Source organism: Sinohyriopsis cumingii, chromosome 5, assembly GCF_028554795.1.
Source record: "Sinohyriopsis cumingii isolate HCF-2022 chromosome 5, ASM2855479v2, whole genome shotgun sequence".
Taxonomy (NCBI): domain Eukaryota; kingdom Metazoa; phylum Mollusca; class Bivalvia; order Unionida; family Unionidae; genus Sinohyriopsis; species Sinohyriopsis cumingii.
In genome coordinates this window covers 19,738,816-19,764,574 of record NC_142965.1, presented here as the reverse complement: position 1 = coordinate 19,764,574, position 25,759 = coordinate 19,738,816, and the positions used below count along the sequence as shown (strand labels likewise).

The 25,759-nt window shown below is 34.0% G+C and overlaps 1 protein-coding gene and 1 long non-coding RNA gene across 5 annotated transcripts in view; both read left to right on the top strand.

Moving 5' to 3' along the window:
• The window catches only part of LOC149798736 (unconventional myosin-XVI-like), a 480,183-nt gene that overhangs the window by 76,329 nt on the left and 378,095 nt on the right, over positions 1–25,759 (top strand). For all 4 annotated transcript variants that reach the window (XM_089957605.1, XM_089957606.1, XM_089957604.1 and 1 more), the window contains exons 11-15: positions 6,316–6,381; positions 8,637–8,864; positions 11,041–11,155; positions 17,811–17,958; positions 24,678–24,789. In XM_089957605.1, coding sequence (XP_089813731.1) covers positions 6,316–6,381; positions 8,637–8,864; positions 11,041–11,155; positions 17,811–17,958; positions 24,678–24,789 — 669 coding nt within the window. The remainder of the gene's footprint in view (positions 1–6,315; positions 6,382–8,636; positions 8,865–11,040; positions 11,156–17,810; positions 17,959–24,677; positions 24,790–25,759) is intronic.
• LOC149798740 (uncharacterized) lies at positions 510–3,809 on the top strand. The gene is made up of 3 exons (XR_016420844.1): positions 510–1,146; positions 1,880–1,976; positions 2,841–3,809. It is a non-coding gene; the product is annotated as an uncharacterized LOC149798740 (long non-coding RNA).

The following is a 25,759-nucleotide window of genomic DNA, read 5'->3' as shown; positions in this document are numbered from 1 at the left end:
ATACAAATACCAGTCAGATCATTAATAATATCATGGGTGAATAAAATTTAAAGTGAAATTTACAATTTGGAAATGTATATTCACAAGGCCGGCACGTACCAACTTTTTGAAAGACAGCCATGAGATGGCTGGTCATTGTGCATTAGGATAAGTAAAAAATGTTGCCAATTATGTAAACAAAGCTTAAAACATAACACATACCTTTCAATATCCTTACAAGTTTGACGTTTAATTTATCAGTCTTCAAACAGCATAAAAAAAAGAAATTGTTCCATAGGATATATTTCGTAATAGCTTTCCATAAATTTACGTCACGCGAAGTCTTTCGCAGCTAAGGTACTTGGTGGCCGTGCAAATAATTTTGCTACATTTGGACTGAGTAATGACTTACCTGCAATTTTCGCAATAATACACTCATGTTATCCCTTGAATCCACGACAAACCGCCATCACTTTCTCTCCTGTGCGATATTCCATCATTTCTTTTCGTGGAGAGTGTACATCAGCCATACAGATTATGCCTCCCTGAATGGGATGATCATTCACCCATAGGACCAGGGATATTTCTGGTTCAGTGGTCATCTTAAAATCCTGGGATATTTTATATTGTATAATTTCAATGACACTCCAATCGAAAATTGTGCCCAAATTCTAGACTGGTTATCCAAAGTGTGTTACGGTGCCCAATTTGGAACCAAAATTTACAGAAAGGGTTTTTTTTTTTTTTTCTTTTTACAGAAAATTTGGTTCTAATGCATGAAATTGAAATATGCCGGCTTTTTCAATGTAGTAATTGGTTAAAAAAAATAAGTTCATAATTTTATATCCCATCATAGTCAGCTTCATCAACCATCATCATACAGAACAACTTCGGCTATTTCTGCGTGACAAAAACGTGACTCCAATACATGAAGGCGAATACTTGACAGAAAAATCAGACATTTTGTTCTCTTTTGATTTATGATTTATCTAAAGAGTTAATATGTATACATCGGATACCAACGCCGTGATTTGGATATGTTGGGGAATGATTGGTTTACAGTAAAGTGGTTTTAGAAGACAAAGTTTACGACCAAGAGGCAATATTGTGTCGAGGTGTGGAACACAAATAGAAAGACAACACAAATTGGACACCCAAATATTATAGGTGAGTATGAAATAAACGGAGTCTCGACTTTATCTCATTTGCCCAAGTATAAACTGACTATATGATTAACTGCCCAACACTATATATGTATGACTGGTAATTAAATTGTAAGCAAGTATTTCAATAAATGTGAAAAGATATACAAGGTCAAAAACAAGTTTCCTTTTGCACCAGTTTTAAAATTAGAGTAGGTATTTTTGTTTTTCAATATATATATATATATATACATGTATATATATATATATATATATATATATATATATATATATATATATATATATATATATATATATATATATATATATATATATATATATATATATATATATATATAACTTTCAAAGCAACCTAATTTGTGCAATTTTATTTTAACAGCCATAACCTTGTAATTGTCAGTCTTGGAAATGTTAACTCCAGTGATACATGTAAGCCCAAACAGGGACTGCTCTGGTATTATGATAAAGTTGTGAATTTCTTGAGTATTTGTAGGTCTAGTCCAAAAAGGTCTTTAGGTTACTGCTAAATTTTCAGACTGCTACATATATAAGTAAAATCATAACTTAAATAACTTAAGTCCTGGAAAAAGAAATTTTGAAAAATTTCACATTAATCTTAGCAAGATTAAAATGTACACAAGTTTTACCATGAAGATGATTTTTGAACGATATGTTAATGTTTTAATCAGTCTGACTGTACAGTCTGTAAATGTTTTAATGCTGTTTGTGTATTACAGGTACTGGCATTCAGGACAAAATATATAAGCAGTTTGAAGTTAATTCCACAAAGTCCATTCCTAAAAGCACCATGTACTGGAGGAAGAGAAAACAATGGTAATTCCAGGAGTAATAGAGTTTTTTTACAATTTAAATAATGTCTGCAGCTGTCTCCCACAACATTGTTTATTTGTGTGAAGATAAGCATTATTCTTTATGCATTTGTTCTTACCTAGTACATTCACAGCTTAACGTGGCTCATATCTTAAACACAGTTTCATTACCATATCAATAATTTAAGGAATAAACAAATTTCACTATACAACACTAAGTGGAATTTTCAGAGTTCAACAAAATCTGAGTATATGGTGAAATCATTCAGTATTTACAGACAGAATATTCAATGTACGTGTTTGAACAGAACATTCACTCTGTATGGGTTATCCAACACACCATACACAATATATGAACAATGTACACCATATTCAACCAAATCAGCCAATTACAGAAATTCCAGGAAATATCTGATCAGTATTGATTCTTGCAGAACAAGATATAATAATTTATTGTTATGCATTGTCATTTAATCATACTTCAGTTTTTAATTATTTAAAATGTTAAGTATAATTTTTGCTTTCATTTTTCTTATAACGCCCTAAAACATTATGAAACTTGAGTTGTGTTTCTGAAAACATCACATAAATTTATGAAGTGTATGTTGTATCACATGTACTTTGTATGATTGAGTATATTATTGTGTATCAATTACTTGTCATTTACATGCATTCATTGTGTATCATGTTTGCATTACCCATGTTTAAATGATGCATGCATTAACATTGAATTTGTTGAACTAAACTACTGTAACAGTGTAATATTAACTGTACATATTAAATTCCCACAACAAAACAATAATGTTTGAATGTTAAGATTTTAATATGAATTATACATGTTCACTAAAATTTGTATTTCTCATTACAGTGTTGTTGATCTAGGTGAATCCAGTTCTGTTGGTCTTGGATATTATGAAATTGGTGACTGTACATAATACTATTCAAATATAATGAGAATATCAACAGATGAACCAACTAGATATGGTGACAATGACATGAGTTTTTCATCTGACTCAGAAGAAAGTATAGAGTTTTAATCAAGTTCAGACGATGAACAGTATCATCAGGTGAATGAAGCAACTCAGTCTTACCCATCCCATGTCACAGACCCCCCACTTTATGTCATATATATTGTAGTGAAATCACAAAGTCTGAACATGTTATTGTCCTTGGGGCTTTGCCAACAAGACATAATTTGTCAGATGCAAAATATGTGACTTTTTGGACTTAATTCAGTTGCATCTTCCTTCAGCAAACACAGGATTGACAACTGTCAAAGATTTGAAGGAAAAATGTGAATTCAGTAAGGAGTATCTCAAATACAATTTTTATTGTGAGATCTGCAAAAAATTGTACTCCGATGAAGAAGAAATGTGTGAAACTTGGGGCTGTACAAGGTGTACATAACTAATAATTATGAGCAAACATCTCTTTGGAATGAAGTTGGCTCTGACAAGAAAGAAGACTTCCTTTCGGCATCAAAAATAGGATCGAGTGTCTTCAAGAACCTATTATTGTTGTTGAAATTGGAAATGCCATTTATGGTACTGTTCTCCCCAATCATCATGAAAAGGACTAAAATGGCTCTCACCATTGCACAGCAGAATTTCATACTTATACACTGTAGTGTCAAGCTCATGTGGTGAACAGATTTGGACATATTTATGATTTTATATGCACCAGATAATTTCTGGTCAGGATTTAACTAATTTTTCAGGATATCTTTTCATACATGTATAGTATGTGTTACGCCAACATTTTTGTATAGTGATGTTCTTTTGATAATGAACATTTAATTACATATGTGGTACATACAATAAATGATGTACTACTTCAACACTTGTGGTTTGTTTTTTTAAAGCAGGGGTCAAGTGTGTGTGTGTGTATGGTTTAGTTTGTTTATTTGACTTGTGTCCTCTATTTCTCAGTATATATTTATCATAGGTTTGAAATAATAGTTTAGTTTCAAGTTCAAAAATCTGTGTTACAGCGCAGTTTAGTCATGATTGCTCTTTCTTTAGGTAATTAAAAATAATTCTTAGTACCAATCTTGAAAATTGACTAAGTTCTTTTCCAGGATTTTCCATGCTGAAATTTATCCAAAAAATTCTAAGTCCAAACTGTCCATCCTTTTCCAGGGTTTTCCATGCTGAAATTTATCCAAAAAATTCTAAGTCTAAACTGTCCATGCTTTTCCAGGGTTTTCCATGCTGAAAAAAATTCAGTCCAAAATGTCCATCATTTTCCAGGGTTTTCCATGCTGAAAAAATTCAAAGTCCAAAATGTCCATCGTTTTCCAGGGTTTTCCATGCTGAAAAATTTCAAAGTCCAAAATGTCCAGCATTTTCCAGGCATGTCCAGCATTTTCCATGCACAGTGTCCAGGGTTTCCATGCTAAATTCTGCAGAATATTTAATTTTTCCATCGTTTTCCAGGGTTTTCCATGTTTTTCCATCGTATTCCATGCTTTTCCAGAGTATACGATGGAAAAAGTACAGCCGGGTAAGGTTTTCCATTAGCAACTATACCCTAATTCCCTCGTTAGATTCTCATTAAGGTTTTTCATAAGCAAATGCACCATAAACCCTTTGACAGATTCCCATTAAGGAATTTTCATAAGCAAATACACCCTAAATCCCTTGATAGATTCTCATTAAGGTTTTCCATTTGCAAATTTGCCAAAACTCCCTTTGATAGATTCTCATTAAGGTTTTCCATTAGCAAATTTGCCCTAACTTCCTTTGATAGATTCTCATTAAGGTTTTCCATTAGCAAATTTGCCCTAACTCCCTTTGATAGGTTCTCATTAAGGTTTTTCATAAGCAAATACACCCTAAACCCCTTGATAGATTCCCATTAAGGTTTTTCATTAGCAAAAACACACTAAACCACTTGATAGGTTCTCATTAAGGTTTTTCATAAGCAAATACACCCTAAACCCTTTGTTGGATTCCGATTAATGTTTTTCATTAGCAAATACACCTTAAACCTCTTGATAGATTCCCATTAAGGATTTTCATTAGCAAATACACCCTAAACCTCTTGACATGTTCTCATTAAGGTTTTTCATAAGCAAATACACCCTAAACCCCTTGATAGATTCCCATTAAGGTTTTTCATAAGCAAATACACCCTAAACCCCTTGATAGATTCTCATTTAAAGTTTTTCATTAGCAAATACACCCTAAACCCTTTGTTGGATTCCGATTAATGTTTTTCATTAGCAAATACCCCCTAAACCTCTTGATAGGTTCTCATTAAGGTTTTTCATAAGCAAATACACCCTAAACCCCTTGATAGATTCCCATTAAGGTTTTTCATAAGCAAATGCACCCTAAACCCCTTGATAGATTCTCATTTAAAGTTTTTCATTAGCAAATACACCATAAACCCTTTGTTGGATTCCGATTAATGTTTTTCATTAGCAAATAACCCCAAAACCTCTTGATGGATTCTCATTAAGGTTTTTCATTAGCAAGTACACCCTAAACCCTTTGTTGGATTACCATAATGTTTTTCATTAGCAAATGCACCCTAAACCTCTTGATAGATTCCCATTAAGGTTTTTCATTAGCAAATACACTCTAAACCTCTTGATAGGTTCTCATTAAGGTTTTTCATTAGCAAATACACTCTAAACCCCTTGATAAATTCTCATTAAAGTTTTTCATTAGCAAATACACCCTAAACCCTTTGTTGGATTCCGATTAAAGTTTTTCATTAGCAAATACACCCTAAACCCCTTGATAGATTCTCATTAAAGTTTTTCATTAGCAAATACACCCTAAACCCTTTGTTGGATTCCGATTAATGTTTTTCATTTGCAAATACACCTTAAACCTCTTGATAGATTCCCATTAAGGTTTTTCATAAGCAAATACATCCTAAACCCCTTGAAAGATTCTCATTAAGGTTTTCATTAGCAAATTTGCCCTAACTCCCTTTGATAGATTCCCATTAAGGTTTTTCATAAGCAAATACACCCTAACTTCCTTTGATAGATTCCCATTAAGGTTTTTCATAAGCAAATACACCCTAACTTCCTTTGATAGATTCTCATTAAGGTTTTTTGTGAATTGTCATGAAGCTAAACCAGTTCATTCTGTCACAGACTTGGTTATATTTCCTAAACCAGTTTCATTTACTTGTCTCCTAACATGATTTTCATCAGGGATAGATCTATATAATGGTTACTCTTGATTAAGATCTTCAGTGATCTGTAGACAGGCCTCCAAACTGCTTTACATGTAACAAGTAGAACAGGTAATACTTCTAAAGACCATATTTGATGATTTTATTTCAAGATTTTTCACACTTATTATCAAGTATTCTTCTTTTAACAGACTTTGGTGTGTGATGTTTTGATTGCTGTTAATCCATTTAAGGACCTGCCATACTATGGAAAAGTGGTAAACATCTTTATAATGATATTGTCCATTGTACACTTTATCAGAAATGTTGTATCTTCAAGAGAAGCATATATTCTTGAGTATTCATTGATACTACTACAGTGAAGTCTGACTGTCTTGTCCCATAGTCATGTATCCTTCATGTCTTGTCCCATAGTCATGTATCCTTCATGAACACTAATCCTCTATCAAGAGATAAAATGACCTTTAAACATATATCCTTTATAAACAGGTGTCCTTTTTCCACAGTAAAAATAATATAAAAACTAACATAAGACTTGGGTATCATTTACAAGCAGGTGTCCTTTATCTAGAGATAAAATTATATAAAAATTATAAAAAAATTAACAAATGGACCATTGAAAATATATAATTTATAAGCAGGTGTCCTTTATCTAGATGTAAACTGATATAAAAACTAACAAGAAATTGGTGTATCATTTATAAACAGACAATGTTGATCTAGAAGTAAATTGATATAAAATTAATAATATGACCAATGAACATGTATACTATGGACATGCATCCTTTATAAGCTGGTGTCCATACAATATTGTAATTGATATAAGAAGTTACATAGATCATGATTTGATGAAAAAGTTTATTGTTTTTAATCAGGGGTGGGGGTAGGATTAAATATCTGTTGCCAAGAGATAACAGTATAAAGTTAAATTGCCAAAACAAAGTATTATGACCTTTATTTATCACTTATACCAATCAGATGGAACCACAAGAAAAGTCAATGTAGATCATTTGGATTATATCAAATCCTATCCCAGTGTATTTCATTTTCAAATATCAGAAACTTTTTATTTGATGTATTATTTTTCCAATAATTGGAAGTCAAGATTTTCTAATCTGTACTCAGAGCACAACTGATTTCTGCTGCCAATGATTTTTTTCTTCAGATCTGGGTTCCTTTCCTTTATTAAAAGCATGGTACATTTGAATTTTACATTATTCTATAATGATATTTACAAAAGTGTGCTAAATTTGAATGAAACATAACTGCATAATATTTACAAGTGTGCTAAATTTGAATGAAACATAACTGCATAATATTTACAAGTGTGCTAAATTTGAATGAAACATAACTGCATAATGATATTTACAAAAGTGTGCTAAATTTGAATGAAACATAACTGCATAATGATATTTACAAAAGTGTGCTAAATTTAAATGAAACATAACTGCATAATATTTACAAAAGTGTGTTAAATTTGAATGAAACATAACTGCATAATAATATTTCCACATACCAGTCATAATTAAGAGATTCAGTATTTTGGAAACAGTTTTTGCCAGTATTATCTCGTACACATTAGAATCATTTTTATATCAAGAACTTTTAAATGAGAAGATTTTACATAGGAAGAGTTTTAAGATAAATGGAATTTTGCATCGTATGATGTTTGACATTTATGTATCAGTCATGTGATTTGTAGTCTCACAGATTCATACCTTTTAAACATTTTAAAATTATAATTTAATCATATTTAGATTTATACCCCTGTGTCTGCCCCTTTAGAAGCAGGGGCCAGTGGTCAAGAATCCTCATGTCCTTCCATCCATCCATCACAAAATCTGTCCGTTGCAACTACTCAACAGTTTTTGTTGGATTACAGTCAAACTTGGTAAAATTTTTTTATCATCATCTCAAGATAGGCATAGTCATGGATGACATTGCCATTACAGGCCATAAGGCAGAGTGTTATGATGTCAGTCCATTTATATGTCCTTTCATCTGTCAGTTACCATTGACATTTCTGCACAATAACTCAAGTCATTGTCCATCTGCAATTACCAATTTTTATAGCTGTCTTGCTACTGGGGAGAGTTACCCTATTGGTATCACAGTTAAAAAGTCAAAGGTAAAGGTCACAGTGACTGAAAAATAAAATGGTTTCTTTGCAGAAATTTCAATTATCCACCATTGGCCATTACCAAAGTTTGTGGATGTCTCACATATTTAGTAAGAAAGAAACCTATTGAATTTGGTGTCAAAAGTTTAAGTTGTTAGAGTATTTTTAGGACAATCCTTACCTTCAGACATCTCCCCAAGGATGTAAGACTAGTAGGTGCAAGTCTAAACTGGTAAGCAGGGCCTGTTTTACAAACACATAATTCTAGTATTTATTATTATTATTATTATTATTATTATTATTCTGTTTAATATATTTTTATGATCATATTAACAAAGTTGTACACATTAATTCTTTGCAGTATCACAACTTAAGATAAAATTCCCATTACAGATCTCTATGAAGTATCACAATGGAGAAGCATCTTGCCAACTTCCCCCACATATCTACATTTCTGCTGAGTCAGCATATCAAACTCTACTCCATGCCCAGGATTCCCAGTGTTGTGTAATTAGTGGAGAGAGTGGCTCAGGAAAAACAGAGTCCTGTAAATTCATTGTACAGCATCTTCTCCGTGTTGCAGGTAGTGATGAAACTAACCTGAACAGCAAAATAAATAAGGTACATATATGGATAGAGTTTAACAAAAATTGTATCGATTCAGTGTGCATTCAATGCAACATTCAGATTTTGATTTGTCTTTGAAATATAAGAAACCAATGATTGTTTTACTGTTTGATCACTGACTACTGTACCTGCCAGGTACAGGATCAAACTCTTACTGCAGATATGTAAAGTCTGTGTGTAACCTACTGCACTGTCCAGGCCAGACTTTGGTTCACAAAGTTCTGGTTTTGATACTTTCTTCTTTGCAAATAAGAATTCACAGTTCCCATTTCTCATTTTCCAGGGTAGCTGGTTTTTACATGGGTGAGCAGATATCCAGATGTAATTTGGCCCTCAATGTAATCTGCTACAGTAAAACCTGTCTTGAGAGACCACTGCTATGAGAGACCACCTGTCATGAGAGGCCTTTATGTTTTGGCAGAATGGGTGGTCTTTCAAGGCAGGTTCCACTGTACTGCATTGTTAGATAAGTTTCTGTCATTGCCCCTCAATGTTACTATATTGTTACTACATTGTTAAATAAATTTCTGTCATTGCCCCTCAATGTTACTATATTGTTACTACAGTGGAACCTGTCTTGAAAGACCACCCCTTCTGCCAAAACATAAAGGTCTCTCATGACAGGTGGTATCTCATAACAGGTCATAACACTATATAATCAATAAATCTATACTTAGAGAACATGGTCACTCATGACAGGTGGTCTCTCATAGCAGTGGTCTCTCAAGACAGGTTTTACTGTACATTGTTACTACATTATTAGATAAGTTTCTGTCATTGCCCCTCAATGTTACTATATTTTTTACTATGTTGTTAGATAAGTTTCTGTCATTGCCTCTCAATGTTACTATACTGTTACTACATTTTTAGTATGCTTCTGTCATTGCCCCTCAGTGTTACTATATTGTTACTACATTGTTAAATAAGTTTCTGTCATTGCCCCTCAATGTTACTATATTGTTACTACATTGTTAGATAAGTTTCTGTCATTGCCCCTCAATGTTACTATATTGTTACTACATTGTTACTACATTGTTAGATAAGTTCCTGTCATTTAATGTTAAGATTGAGATTTAGCATAAATTGATTTTTTTAAAAAGTGATTTTACCTAAGATAAGATAACTCTTATATGTCACTTACTTAAGACATTTAGCAGAAAGCAAAAATTTGAATGGACAAGCAAAAAGTTTAATTTAATTTTCTGTTGGCACATATATTTTTAAAAAGAACTGAAGGCATTTTACCAATCAAGTACACATTTTATAGTGTATATTATCTACTCTTGGTTGTTCTTTGTGTAAATAATAGTTATTTTATAGTGTATAGTGTATATTATCTACTCTTGGTTGTTCTTTGTGTAAATGATAGTTATTTTATAGTGTATAGTGTATATCATCTATTCTTGCTTGTTCTTTGTGTAAATAATAGTTATTTTATAGTGTATAGTGTATATTATCTACTCTTGGTTGTTCTTTGTGTAAATAATAGTTATTTTATGGTGTATAGTGTATATTATCTACTCTTGGTTGTTCTTTGTGTAAATAATAGTTATTTTATAGTGTATAGTGTATATTATCTACTCTTGGTTGTTCTTTGTGTAAATAATAGTTATTTTATAGTGTATAGTGTCTATTATCTACTCTTGGTTGTTCTTTGTGTAAATAATAGTTATTTTATAGTGTATAGTGTATATTATCTACTCTTGGTTGTTCTTTGTGTAAATAATAGTTATTTTATAGTGTATAGTGTATATTATCTACTCTTGGTTGTTCTTTATGTAAATAATAGTTATTTTATAGTGTATAGTGTATATTATCTACTCTTGGTTGTTCTTTGTGTAAATAATAGTTATTTTATAGTGTATAGTGTATATTATCTACTCTTGGTTGTTCTTTGTAAATAATAGTTATTTTATAGTGTATAGTGTATATTATCTACTCTTGGTTGTTCTTTGTGTAAATAATAGTTATTTTATAGTGTATAGTGTATATTATCTACTCTTGGTTGTTCTTGGTGTAAATAATAGTTATTTTATAGTGTATAGTGTATATTATCTACTCTTGGTTGTTCTTTGTGTAAATAATAGTTATTTTATAGTATATAGTGTATATTATCTACTCTTGCTTGTTCTTGGTGTAAATAATAGTTATTTTATTCTTTTTCTTACAGATGAACCCTCTTCTGGAAGCATTTGGAAATGCTAAAACAGTTATGAATGACAATTCCAGTCGATTTGCTAAGTTTATGGAACTTTTTTTTACCAGTAACGGGAAGGTTATGGGAGGTAGGTGAAGTCGGAATTCCGTCCAACCTGTACATTAGTTCAGGTTTTCATCACTGCACCAGTCTTTATTTTAAAGCTGTTTAACAGTTGCATATCTATAACTTTGATGGATGGAAATTTTATATATGAATTACTGGCCAGCTGTCAGTTATCTTAATTTTGTAAAACAGAAATCATAAATCATTCAGCAACTATTATGTTAAAATTATTTCTTTATGAGGAAAAAAACCTTATTTTTTGAGTCTTTTTCAGTCAAACCTGGTTATCTCAATTATGATGAGGGTGTAAAAAAATCATCAACCTAACCAGGTCCCGAGATATCAGGGTTTATAAAAACCAATAACACTGGTCAACAGTGAAATCATTACTGACTTGAAAAGGCCCTAATCTGTAGTATTTTGGTGTGCCGAACACGAATATAACCGTGAAAAATTTGTATTGGCTCTCGTTTTGAAGATATTCATATACCTCATTTTCTATGTTTCACTGTGTAAATTTCTCCAGTAGGACTGCAGCAACATCCGGAATAATGATGTAACATTGCATAATACCATCATGCTCACATCATCCACAGTTGATTGCATCATTTTCTGATGCAATGCAATACTAATGCCATGCGGCTGCTGAAGTAAGTTGACGTCAGCAGTGTACTATACATGTGTAGGCCTATTATACTAATGCCAGGCGGCTGCTGAAGCTGACGTAAGCAGTGTACTATATAAAGCCCAATCAGATAGGTTCAGCATTTAAAATATTTTAGACGTTGTGCGAGACAGTTCAAGCTACTGTTACATAAAACTTATTATTTTATCCATTTACGTACAATAAAGAACAGTAATGCCTCGAAAGTGTGTTAATACCGCGGACAATTTTTGCTATATTTGTGGGGAAGTGACATTTGCCAACCAGAAGAAAAGTATCAATTCTCAAGTGAAGAAGGCATATCATCTTTACTTCGGATGCAAGGTTGGTGACCAAGACAAGCCTTGGGCTCCGCATATATGCTGTGCTACATGTACAACACAGCTTTCACAGTGGTTGAATTGCAAAAGGTCATCAATGCCGTTTGCAGTCCCAATGGTGTGGAGAGAGCCAAGCAACCACCTAAATGACTGTTACGTCTGCTTGGTTCCTCCTCTTTCCGGCTTAATAACGAAGCGAAAGAAGTCGAGAATAGTCTACCCAAACATTCCGTCTGCATTGAGACCAGTTCCACATGGTGAGGGACTTCCTATTCCAGAACCTCCAGCAGAATATTCTCTTGATTCATCTGACGAAGACAAAGGTGAGTCGACCTGTTCTTCTCCTGGTCCATCAGCATGCAGTGATCCAGATTTTCACTGTGGTGCATCATCAACCCCACACAGAATAACACAGGAAGAACTAAATGACCTGATTCGTGATTTGGACTTATCAAAGAACAAGGCAGAATTGCTAGGATCAAGACTCCAACAATGGAATCTTCTAGAAGATGTCACAATTACTGCATATCGAAAGCGCCACCAGCAATTGGAGCCTTTCTTCAGAAAGGAAAGTAATCTGATATTCTGTTCCGATATTGAGGGCCTCATGAATGCTTTAAAAATCACTCATGACCCACAAGAATGGAGACTATTTGTGGACTCTTCGAAACTGAGTCTCAAGGCTGTGCTTTTGCACAATGGAAACATTCTTCCATCTATTCCAGTAGCGTATGCTGTCCACATGAAAGAGACATACGATAACTTAAGGCAGCTACTGAATTCCATTGAGTATAACAAGTACAGCTGGCACCTCTGTGGTGATTTGAAGGTAGTTGCCCTTTTAATGGGACTGCAGCAAGGATATACAAAATACATGTGTTTCTTATGCGAGTGGGATAGCCGAGCAAGGGAAATGCACTACATGAGGAAGGAATGGACTCACAGGCAGAATGTAGCCATTGGAGAGAAGAATATCCAACACCCAGCTCTGGTTGAGGCTCAGAAAATCTTGCTACCACCCCTTCACATCAAACTAGGTTTGATGAAGAACTTCGTGAAAGCCATTGACCGGACTTTGCCAGCATTCCGATACCTGCATGAAAAATTCCCTCGACTCAGCGAAGCAAAGATTAAAGAGGGAGTTTTTGTGGGTCCTCAGATTCGAGAGCTTTTCAAAGATGACCGGTTCAACAACTTGCTGGAAGGTGACGCGAAACAAGCATGGAATGCTTTTCGCCTAGTTTCTACAAACTTCCTCGGAAATGTTAGGGCAGAAAACTATAAGGAACTAGTAGAAGACATGTTGATGAAGTATAAGAAACTTGGCTGCAATATGTCTCTAAAGATTCACTTCCTTCATTCCCATTTGGATTTCTTTCCTAGCAACTGTGGTATTGTTAGTGATGAACACGGCGAACGTTTTCATCAAGATATCGCAACAATGGAACAAAGATACCAGGGAAAATGGTCCACTACAATGCTGGCTGACTACTGCTGGACACTCCTCAGAGATGCTCCCGAACAGCTGTACAAGAGACAGGCGAAGAAATCTAAGATGTAGTCAATGACTTGATTTTTTATAGGTAGGCTATTACAGTTGACCTTTTACTATTGGAATGCATTTCGTTATGTAAACATTAATTTCTTGCAGATTACAAAAAAACTAGAGCCAATTTTGCAATTTGACTGTCATATTCGTGTTCAGCACATAAAAATTTATAAGAATTGACTAATTTTATTTCAGTAACATGACTTTTGTAAAAATTTGTTGTCCAGTGTAATATAATTTTAAAGATATCATTGAACCTTATTCCTGTCTCTTACACTTAGGTTTACTGGAACATTGCCGACAAATAGGACATAGTCTTAAGAAAAATTATTGCCTTATTTGTAAAAGTCTTTCTTTAGAAACAAGTGTGGAGTTTTCATAATTTTTTATACCATATTCAGACTCCAGTTATACTTTGCAGACAATACAAAACAAAATGTTGTTAATAAATTACTCCTGTGTGTACATGTATGTGTTCTCTATGAAATAAATGTACAATATGTACTTTATTTTTTCTTTTAATTCCAATCAATGAATATTTTGCAATGAACATATCATAGTTTTAATATTCCTCAGTAAATAAAATAACTTTATCTCCTGAAGATATAAAAAATAAGAACTTACATTAACCTAACAACCCCTATGTAAGCAAAATGAATTTGGTTTTATCTTTGCCAATGTGAAAGAAATATGATATACATTTACCTGCAGCTGCCATGAATCTAACTGTTGATATGATTTAATGGAAATTGATACATCATAGTGTGATGCTATAGTCCAATTTTATGAGCTGAAGACTGAATCAGAAAAGACATCCAACCTCACCTAATACACTGTAATGGCTAAACGAAATGGTCAGGTTAATTTTTTTCTTTTTTTCTTCATGTTTCTCATTTAGGAATATTATTAGGCTCTGTACATGTATTTTTATTAACGTAAAAATACGTGACATTTTTTATTTTGTTCCTTCATATAAGTTTTTTATTCTTTTCGTTGTACATTAATAATCATTGGATTCAGCTAGTACCTGTATGTACATGGGTCATGTAATAATTAATATCTATCACATTGCAATCTGTCATTGTTTTCGCATCTCAAGTAACCGGTAAATCTCAGAAAAAAGACCTTTTCAAATAATCTGCTAACTTGCAAAGATGAAAGATTAGCCTATATAAAGCATCAGGTTTTTAATGATTACTCAGGGCAAGAAAGGACAGGAAGCCAATTTTTCTGCCAGACCTGAAGAAGAGATATTGCAAACAACAAAAACAAAACAAAAGACCTCAAGACTGAGAACTAATTAAGGGTCTTCATCTGTCCAAGAATAGACACCAGATGTCAGGTTTATCCATTCATGTGCATACTTGTATATATTTTGATGTTCGGCTTAATAGTAATTAATCAGTTCTTCCATTTTTTGTGTTCACAAGTATATGCTGTTTCATAAGAGAGAAGAAAATGTTCCAAAAGAGAAAGCTTCCAAAACAAAACAGTGAATTTAAGTTTGAAATTTTGTGACAACTTGTAAAAGGTGAGAAGTGTGCTGATCTGGCAAACAAAGTACAACATCCCAGCAGACTCTACTTCAAGCTGGAAGAAAAATGCTGATAAAGTCAAAACCACATATGAATTTGGACATTTTGGACCGGATAGAAAAAAAATGAGTACCCTCATTAGTTTGATTCCTTGAAATCATGTTTCCACTGCTCTTACACATGGATTGCATTTTGAGCATTCCATTTTCATTGTGGGATGTTATTATGACTCTAAGGTCTTAAACTAAGCAATAGAAAAGAGTGAAATCCAACAAGTTTTGTAAAATTCAACAAAATAATATATTTTCCCTAGAATACAGAATGAACATTTAAAAAAAACTTAGAGTAATGCAAACTAAATCCCAAATAGTCCAAAAAATTGTATCACCAGTCCTAATGAATAAAGTTCTAATTAAATTCTAGTGATGTTTGAATTAAGATCCAGTGCTGAAGGCACTGATGTGCTTGTAGTCTTCAGTGTACTAATGTACAAGTGGCCTGAAGTGAAATGATGTGCTAACATACTTCTAATTAATCCCAGTAATGTAATCCAAGATGTACTTGTCTGAATTCACTAAAATTCCAAATTAATGTTTCTGTCCATGAATATTATTTAAGAGCACTTTGTAGTTTCAGTGAATAAGTAATTTGAATAAATAAATTCACCCTCATGAAATACTGAATATAACAATAAGACTGATTTCTCTTTCAGATGTTATTACAGGAATGAATAATTTCTGAAATAAACAAGATTAAATAAAAAAACTAAACACAAAAGAAGAACCAGTATGCAGGACTAATGTTCATTTCTAGAACAATCTAATTCTGTGTGTGTATGTGTGAGTGTGTGATTTGGATTTGTAACTTAGCTTTAATAATTTTCATGTCATGTCACTATTATGTCTGCAGTGTGGCAGTTTATAGTGGTGTCTAGCACTGTGGCATCATGCCACAGACATGTAGCATCATATCCCTCCCAGTCACGTTATTCTGACACCCGGCCCAACTAACCTCTTAATGCTGTGTGCCAAGTGAGGCAGCTGCTAGTACCATATTTATAAGTCTTTATTATGACTTGGCTGGGTTTTGAACCCATGACATCCTACAGCCAAGGTGGACACTTTTACCACTTAGGCCACATGAGCAGTTAAACAATCAAAGTTATAATTAGACAATGTCTGCTACTAAAATTATAATAAAGAACATAATCAACATAATGTCCTTGACTCAGACAAAGATAATGATCCTAATTTTTAACCCAAACTCCTAGACAAATATTAACTATGTGTTATTTATTTATAAAATAAAAACAACATCACTGTCTCTAGTCATGATCAACATGAACTTGATTTTGGATAAGGTCAAGTCCAAAATACAATTATATATAGCATATAATGAATTTTAAAAGAAAACTAATGAACAATGCCAATTAAGTATACATAACAGTATAATCAGCAGTCCTAGACAAAAGATTATTTTTCGAGGTACCAAGATGCTTTTGAGTATTAATTATCCTATCCATGAGAGACAAAGTTAAAACACTGTAGCACATATGAGATCTTGATAATAATAACTTGAAAGTGGGTTTTTGACCATTAATACTATCCACTAAATAATATGGTTGCCATCGTTTGGCACACCCATGGCACACTGTTAAATGAAGCTCGATCAATAAAATCATTTCATCCACAGAAATTACATTTTTGTGTCCATTGTCTTCATTTGAAGTACTATGCATAAGAAAAGATGACATTTTAATTTTATTTCATGGAATCCAAGACTTTTCTCACAGATGCCTTTTTCATTTTATTTCATGGATGCCAAGCCTCTTCTGACAGGCAGATGCCTTTTTCATTTTATTTCATGGATGCCAAGCCTCTTCTGACAGACAGATACCTTTTTCATTTTATTTTATGGATGCCAAGCCTCTTTTGACAGATGCTTTTTTCATTTTATTTCATGGATGCCAAGCCTCTTCTGACAGACATACCTTTTTCATTTTATTTTGATAGATGCCTTTTTCATTTTATTTTAACAGTTGCCTTTTTCATTTTATTTTATGGATGCTAAGCCTTTTCTGATTTTGGACTATTTAAAAACTGAACTCCCTTATATTTATTTGAACTGTCCTCTTGAAGGCATTTTCAGGTGCACATGAATTGAACCTTCCCAAGAGGCCAGCGACTTCATTCATTAACGATTCTTTAGTTTCTTGAATGTTCATCAATTGTCTGTCTTCATAGCACTTTAAAATTTGGAATAGCAGATCATTTCATGTAGCATATTTATTGGTCATTTGCCTATCTTATTCACTATTACAATGCTTCTTTGTTTCAGAGGGGCATTTTCTTGCACATGAGGAGCCATCTTGTTTTTCAGACTGTAAACAGAGAACACCACCCTTGTTTCCAGCATAAAGCTATTAATAGTAACATTACCAAATTATCAGTTAATGTATAAAGATGGACATCTCTTAACATCTTCAGTTATAAGCTTTTCAACTAATTCAATCATCAAATAATTGCATGTACCATTGAAAATGGGACTAATTTCTGGCATAGTTCTGTTATTCATTTCTAATCTTTGATGTTTTTTTCCTCCCTAATTAGCAAGAATCTTGCAGTATCTTCTAGAGAAGTCCAGGATTATATACCAGGGAAAGGGGGAATGTAACTTCCATATCTTCTATTGGATGATGTCTGGCCTTTCCCCAGAGGAGTTCAATGTATACAATCTCCGAAAAGATGGAAAACACAGGTAAATTGCATCTACATGCAGACTGAAGGTTCAATTTGATACTTGAAGGAAAGGTATCATGAAATGATTTCAGTGTTTTTTTTTTATATTTTGGCTGTCATTAAAGTAAATTGCCTTTTGTCTTAGAAGTTGAATCATGTAAGACCAAGGGAGCTTATCTTATGGATGTGAAATATCAATCATCCATCAACCATTTACAATGTTCATTTCTCACAAATGAATGACCAATTTGCATCAAATTTTGCAGTAAGTATTCGGGCATCAAGGTTACTCAGATGAAACCAATCTACCATCATACCTACAAATAAAAGATGGACAAAAGCCCCTTTGAAATGACTTCTAAAGCAATTCTTGACAGGATGTGACCTAATTTCAGTATCAAGGCTTCTTAGTTTTTATCTCACCTGAGCATAAACAAGCTGATACACAGGCATCAGTTTTCAATGTTCAGGTTTTGTGTTAAAGTTTTCAAAAGTCAGTTAGATACAAGTGTGTGTGAGTGTACGTTTGTGGAGGGAGGGGACAGGTGAGATTCTTAGTGCTACAGAACACACGTTTTTAATCATTCCAGTTAGCAGTAAAATATGGCCACCTTGTAACAAAATAGAAAACAGGTAAAAATATTTCTTTCATAAAGTACTCAATGCAATTTGAATCAATTGACAGAAAGCATTTTAGGATCAAGGCCTTTAAACACATTTAAATTTTTTTCAAATTATTCTTGTTTCCATCCAGTACCGTAGCCTTACAAAAAAACAAAATCTTTGAATGACTTCTCAGAAATCACTTAACAAAATTAGATCAGATATGATAGAAAGAATGCAGCTAACTCAATTTATTTGAGCAGTGCTCTTGCTACAAATACAACTGGTGAGTGATCTCAAGCACTCTTGGGTCTCTTAGTTACAGATTATTGCATGATCTAAATTATCCAAAGATTTTCAATGAATGTATAGTATCCAGCTTACCAAGCTATTAAAATTCATCATGGATCCAATTTGTGACAAAGTTTGCTAATTGCTTCCCATGTGATGGTGGTTCTTCCCATGGTTTTCCTGGGTTCTTCCTCCACCAGAAATACTGGCCACCATGTATCATGTGCTGGAAATGGCATTATATCCCACAGTCCCATGGAATACAAATAATTTATAGAGTCTTAAAACCATCTACCAATACAGTTTTATTTGTTATCTATTTTTATGGACCTATTTCATCAAATGGCTCCAATTTATCAGATATTAATATCATAACATCCTATAAGTGATGGTAAATAATCTAATAGCAGTGTTTTTCTGTGATAAGTATGTACGTGAACTGTTTTGGGAGGAATAAAGATGACATCAGCTATGCAGTTAACTCTTAAATTATTATCCTTGGAAAGCTAGATTTGGTAGGGCCACCCTACTTTTCTGATAGTCTAAGATAACCACAGCCACCCACTGACTACCATTTGACATCCACTGGCTACCGTTTCACCATCCACTGGCTACCATTTGACATCCACTGGCTACCATTTGACATCCACTGGCTACCGTTTCACCATCCACTGGCTACCATTTGACATCCACTGGCTACCATTTGACATCCACTGGCTACCGTTTCACCATCCACTGGCTACCATTTGACATCCACTGGCTACCATTTCACCATCCACTGGCTACCATTTGACATCCACTGGCTACCATTTCACCATCCACTGGCTACCATTTGACATCCACTGGCTACCATTTCAGTGCCAGAATCCATGGAATGCCTTTGTACCTCATCATCTTGTAGAATGAACTTGATGTAATTATTGATACAGATGCTACTGTAGTTATGAATCAAATCACTTTTAGTGGTAATTTTATTGTAATTATGTATACAAACTCTTATAGTGCTCATTTTATTTTAATTATGGATACAATCGGGGCCCCGAGTGGCCGAGTGGTCTAAAGCGCTCTTCGTTACGGATCACTGCCATCTCACCTCTGTCTGCGGCGGTTCGAGTCTAAGATTCAGCCAATGTGGGCATGTGAGAAAGCTTGCCAGTAGCTTCTCGTGGGTTGGTGGTTCTTTCCGGGGTTTTCCGGGTTCTTCGTCCACCATTAATACTGGCCGCCATGTATAGCCTATCGTGCTGAAAAATGGCGTTAAACCCCACAACAACAACAACATGGATACAATCTGTCATAGCAATCATTGTACAATAATTATGGATGCAATCTATCATAGCAATCATTGTGCTGTAGTTAAGGATACAAGCTCATAGCAGTCATTGTACTGTTATTATGGATACAGTTTCTTATAATGGTCATTTTATTGTAATTATGGATACAGTCTATCATAGCAATCATTGTACTGTAGTTAAGGATACAATCTATCATAGCAGTCATTGTACTGTAATCATGGATACAATCTATCATAGCAGCCATTGTACTTCAATTATGGATACAACTGTTATCAATCTACAGTCATAAACTAAGTAGCAGAAAAGAGTGAAAACCAACAAGTTTAATAAAATTCAACAAGTAATATATTTGCCTCGAATACAAAGTGAAAATGTAAAAAAACCGTACAGTATTGTGAATTAAATCCTCAAAAGTCATTAAAGTTCTATCACAAGTCCAGAAGTATAGAGTATTCCAAATGAATTCAAATGGTGTTCTGTATTAAGTCCAATCCATTGATGTGCCAGTTGACTTGTGTAATGTTGATATACTAACAGTCTTCTTGTATTACAATGATATCATCCAAAATATCTTTAAATAAATTCACATTTATTCAAAAAAAAATATTTGGTCCTAAAGTTTATGAGGACCTTGTAATTCCAATGAATAATTGAAATAAATAAACTAAATCCTATCAACTGTACGCAACTAAAGCCGATTCAGCTAAGACTGATATTTAAGATAGGAATGATTAAATTTGTTACTCACTACCTTATCTAAAATACTAACAAACAGTTTCAGAACCAGGATGAGCATTAAATATTCATTTCCAGATCATTCTAACTCATAAACAAGGTCAGGTCCTTTAACACATTAACCCCTGGAGGTTTTTGTCAATTTCACCTGAAATTTGAGTAGGAAACACATTTTGAAAGCTATTTCTGAATAAATCCGAAAACACCAAATACCAGGTGATCTTTCAATAACATACTGCCTAGTTGTGTTAGAAACATTGTTTATCATTGGCTGTTTGGCTCGCGCATGAGCTGATGGTAAAAGTTGGAGGGTTATTTTTTTTTTTTTTTTTTTTTTTGTTACTAAACAGAGCCATTATTTTTGTATCGAGACCATTCTTTATTCCAAATGGCTATCTTATCCTACTTTTTGCAAAGGTTCATCTGTCTGTTTGCAGTTCATACTGGTTTGCCTTAGATCTGAGACCAAAAAGTCTAAAATCTGGACACAATATCGGATTCCGACCATGGGCGAAATTTGTGTAGAAAAAAGATGGGTCCAAAAAATGAGGTTTTTCCCTCTGTATTTTGTAGTGCAACTAGAAATTCCAGATTATTTGGTATCATTGTAGAGCTATATCTGTCTCCCTTTCTATAATACCACCCACTTTAGTGTATCTTGCATGACCATGATGCTACAGAGCTTGGCAATAGGTTACTACCTCCTGCCACGTTAACTCGTCGCTAGGGGTTAATGTGTTAACAAGGATTTTTTATTTTTTACAAATCGTCAAGGAATGGCTAAATTTGTAATTTATGTGCAATGTTGATGCATAAGTGATTAAATACACAAGAAATATTTGGTGACGTCATCAAAATGCACCCATTAACACATTAACCCCTGATGGTTTTTGTCATTTTCCCCTGAAATTCAAGTAGGAAACACATTTTGTAAGCTATTTCTGAATAGATCCAAAAACACCAAATCCCAGGTGATCTTTCAATAACATACTGCCTAGTTGTATTAGAAACATCATTTATTATTGGCTATTTGGCTTGCGCATGAGCAGAAGGGTAAAAGTTGGAGGGTTATTTTTTTTTTTTTTTGCTAAACAGAGCCATTATTTTTGTATCGAGACCATTCTTTATTCCAAATGGCCATCTTATCCTACTTTTTGCAAAGGTTCATCTGTCTGTTTGCAGTTCATACTGGTTTGCCTTAAATCTGAGACCAATAAGTCTAAAACCTGGACACAATATCGGATTCCGACCACAGGCAAAATTTGGGTTGAAAAAGATGGGTCCAAAAAATGAGGTTTTTCCCTCTGTATTTTGTAGTGCAACTAGAAATTCCAGATTATTTGGTATCATTGTAGAGCTACATTTGTCTACCTTTCTATAATACCACCCACTTTAGTGTGTCTTACATGACCATGATGCTACAGATTTCAGCAGTAGGCTACTACTTCCTGCCACGTCAACTTGTTGCTAGGGTTTAATGTGTTAACAACCAACCAATTAAAAATCAGGTGAACCAGGTTTTTCCAGGGGAAAACAAATGATCTGGGCTCAAATCCCATCCAATTCATCAATAATATTACATGTACTCCTTTCAAGATCAAAATGCCACAAAAATATGTTGTACTCAAACGAAATGACTTCATTCTAAAATACAAGCCCACTGAGACATAGTATCCTCTAGTTGTAAATGCATGGGACTGAGACAGGGTATACTCTAGTTGTAAATGCATGGGACTGAGACAGGGTATACTCTAGTTGTAAATGCATGGGACTGAGACAGGGTATACTCTAGTTGTAAATGCATGGGACTGAGACAGGGTATATTCTAGTTGTAAATGCATGGTACTGAGATGGGGTATTCTCTGGTTGTAAATGCATGGGACTGAGACAGGGTATACTCTGGTTGTAAATGCATGGGACTGAGACAGGGTATACTCTAGTTGTAAATGCATGGGACTGAGACATGGTATACTCTAGTTGTAAATGCATGGGACTGAGACAGGGTATCCTGTAGTTGTAAATGCCTGGGACTGAGACAGGGTATCCTGTAGTTGTAAATGCATGGGACTGAGACATGGTATACTCTAGTTGTAAATGCATGGGACTGAGACAGGGTATATTCTAGTTGTAAATGCCTGGGACTGAGACAGGGTATCTTCTAGTTGTAAATGCATGGTACTGAGATGGGGTATTCTCTGGTTGTATATCTTCTAGTTGTAAATGCATGGTACTGAGATGGGGTATTCTCTAGTTGTAAATGCATGGGACTGAGACAGGGTATACTCTGGTTGTAAATGCATGGGACTGAGAGAGGGTATCTTCTAGTTGTAAATGCATGGGACTGAGACATGGTATACTCTAGTTGTAAATGCATGGGACTGAGACATGGTATACTCTAGTTGTAAATGCATGGAACTGAGACACGGTATACTCTAGTTGTAAATGCATGCGACTGAGACAGGGTATGTTCTAGTTGTAAATGCATGGGACTGAGATAGGGTATACTCTAGTTGTAAATGCATGGGACTGAGATAGGGTATTCTCTGGTTGTAAATGCATGGGACTGAGACAGGGTATACTCTAGCTGTAAATGCCTGGGACTGAGACAGGGTATACTCTAGCTGTAAATACATGGGACTGAGACAGGGTATACTCTAGTTGTAAATGCATGGGACTGAGACAGGATATCCTCTAGTTGTAAATGCATGGGACTGAGGCAGGATATCCTCTGGTTGTAAATGCCTGGGACTGAGACAGAATACCCTCTAGCTGTAAATACACGGGACTGAGACAGGGTATACTCTAGTTGTAAATGCATGGGACTGAGACAGGATATCCTCTAGTTGTAAATGCATGGGACTGAGGCAGGATATCCTCTGGTTGTAAATGCATGGGACTGAGACACGGTATACTCTAGTTGTAAATGCATGCGACTGAGACAGGGTATGTTCTAGTTGTAAATGCATGGGACTGAGATAGGGTATACTCTAGTTGTAAATGCATGGGACTGAGATAGGGTATTCTCTGGTTGTAAATGCATGGGACTGAGACAGGGTATACTCTAGCTGTAAATGCCTGGGACTGAGACAGGGTATACTCTAGCTGTAAATACATGGGACTGAGACAGGGTATACTCTAGTTGTAAATGCATGGGACTGAGACAGGATATCCTCTAGTTGTAAATGCATGGGACTGAGGCAGGATATCCTCTGGTTGTAAATGCCTGGGACTGAGACAGAGTACCCTCTAGCTGTAAATGCATCGGACTGAGACGGGGTATACTCAAGTTGTAAATGCATGGGACTGAGATAGGGTATACTCTAGTTGTAAATGCATGGGACTGAGACAGATTATATTCTGGTTGTAAATGCATTTGTATTCTAGGTGTAATCTGTAAGGCAAGGTATAATTTGTATGTCAGGTATAATTTTTATGTCAAGTATAATTATTTTCAGGTATCATGTTTTTGCCTGGTATAATTTGTATGTTAGGTATAATTTGTATGCCAGGAATAATTTGAGTGCTAGGTATAATTTGATTAATATCTGTTGTATTTATTTTGGTATGCATTAGATTAGATCTCTGCTTATTACACAAATAATTGTTATATATTTGTATATAATTGCAAGGCCATATATGTAAACTATCTGTTAGCTAATATTTTCACTATATATATTATTATTATTATTATTATTATTATTATTATTATTATTATTATTATTATAAATATTGTCATGCTAATAAAATTCTTGTCATATCTTATATATTTAAGAATTACTATATTTTTATATGTATATACTTGTGATTGCTTTAGATACCTCCAGCCCAGAGGAGGGGCAGATGTGAGTCAGCAGTTCAACAAAGACAACAAGGTCAAATTCTGGGAGGTCAAGGAGTGCTTTAAGTTCATTGGCTTTTCACAGGATGTAAGTCTGTAGCTTTATGAGGTTATTCTGGCTCATGAGATATACATTCTGACTCTTTTTGGTCCTGACTTTTTCAAATCTGGACTATGCAGCATAATTTGCAGTAATAACTATTGGCAAATGAATTATTATTTGCTAGATGGTCAGCAATTAAAGGTCAGATGTTATGTATGTCACAGGTACAGATTTCCATGGATTGAAAAATTACATTTCAAAGGTTCTATTGTAATTATGCGGTCTTGTTAATCAGATTCCTTTGTATCTATTACTCTTAAACAGCACCATGAATTGGAACAGTTTATTATAGGTGTTATGTTTATTTAATTTAATTTTGTGTTAGGTTTTTTTTCTTCTTTTCCATTACATGCTGTTGTAATGTAACATTGTATGTTAGACTTGACCTTGTCCAAAATTGAGTTATTTTCTGCTTGACCTAAATTGATTTTATTATTTTATTCTGTGTAAACAACCAATACATAGCTAAATTATTCTCTGTGTGTTTGGGTTTAAAATCAGTGTTATTATTAATAGAAGTAAATATGTTTATTTGGATCTACGTCTAGGTTTTGAAATTTCCTAAGTGTATTTTACATAAACCAGGTTATGGTTTTTATTTTGTAAACATCAAGATCATTTTCCATTAGGTATTTTATTTAGAAAATGCTAATTGTGACCTGAGGTCAAGTAGAGAACTATATAGTCTTGTAACTGAAAGGATTTGTCTGTTGTGCTTTAAGACCTAGCACTTTTAAGTTGTGTTATATGTTGTGTCCAGTATTTCATTTTTGTTCTGGAAATTTTATTTCTTCTAATTATTGAATTCAAGTGAATATTTTCCCTGGAAATACAAACGATATAGAGATATTCACTGGAATTTATAGTGAATTCAAACCTGGAATTGTATTACTGTGATTCAGCAAAGACTATTGACACATCAGCACTTTATAAGCTGCCACAGATGCATCATCAT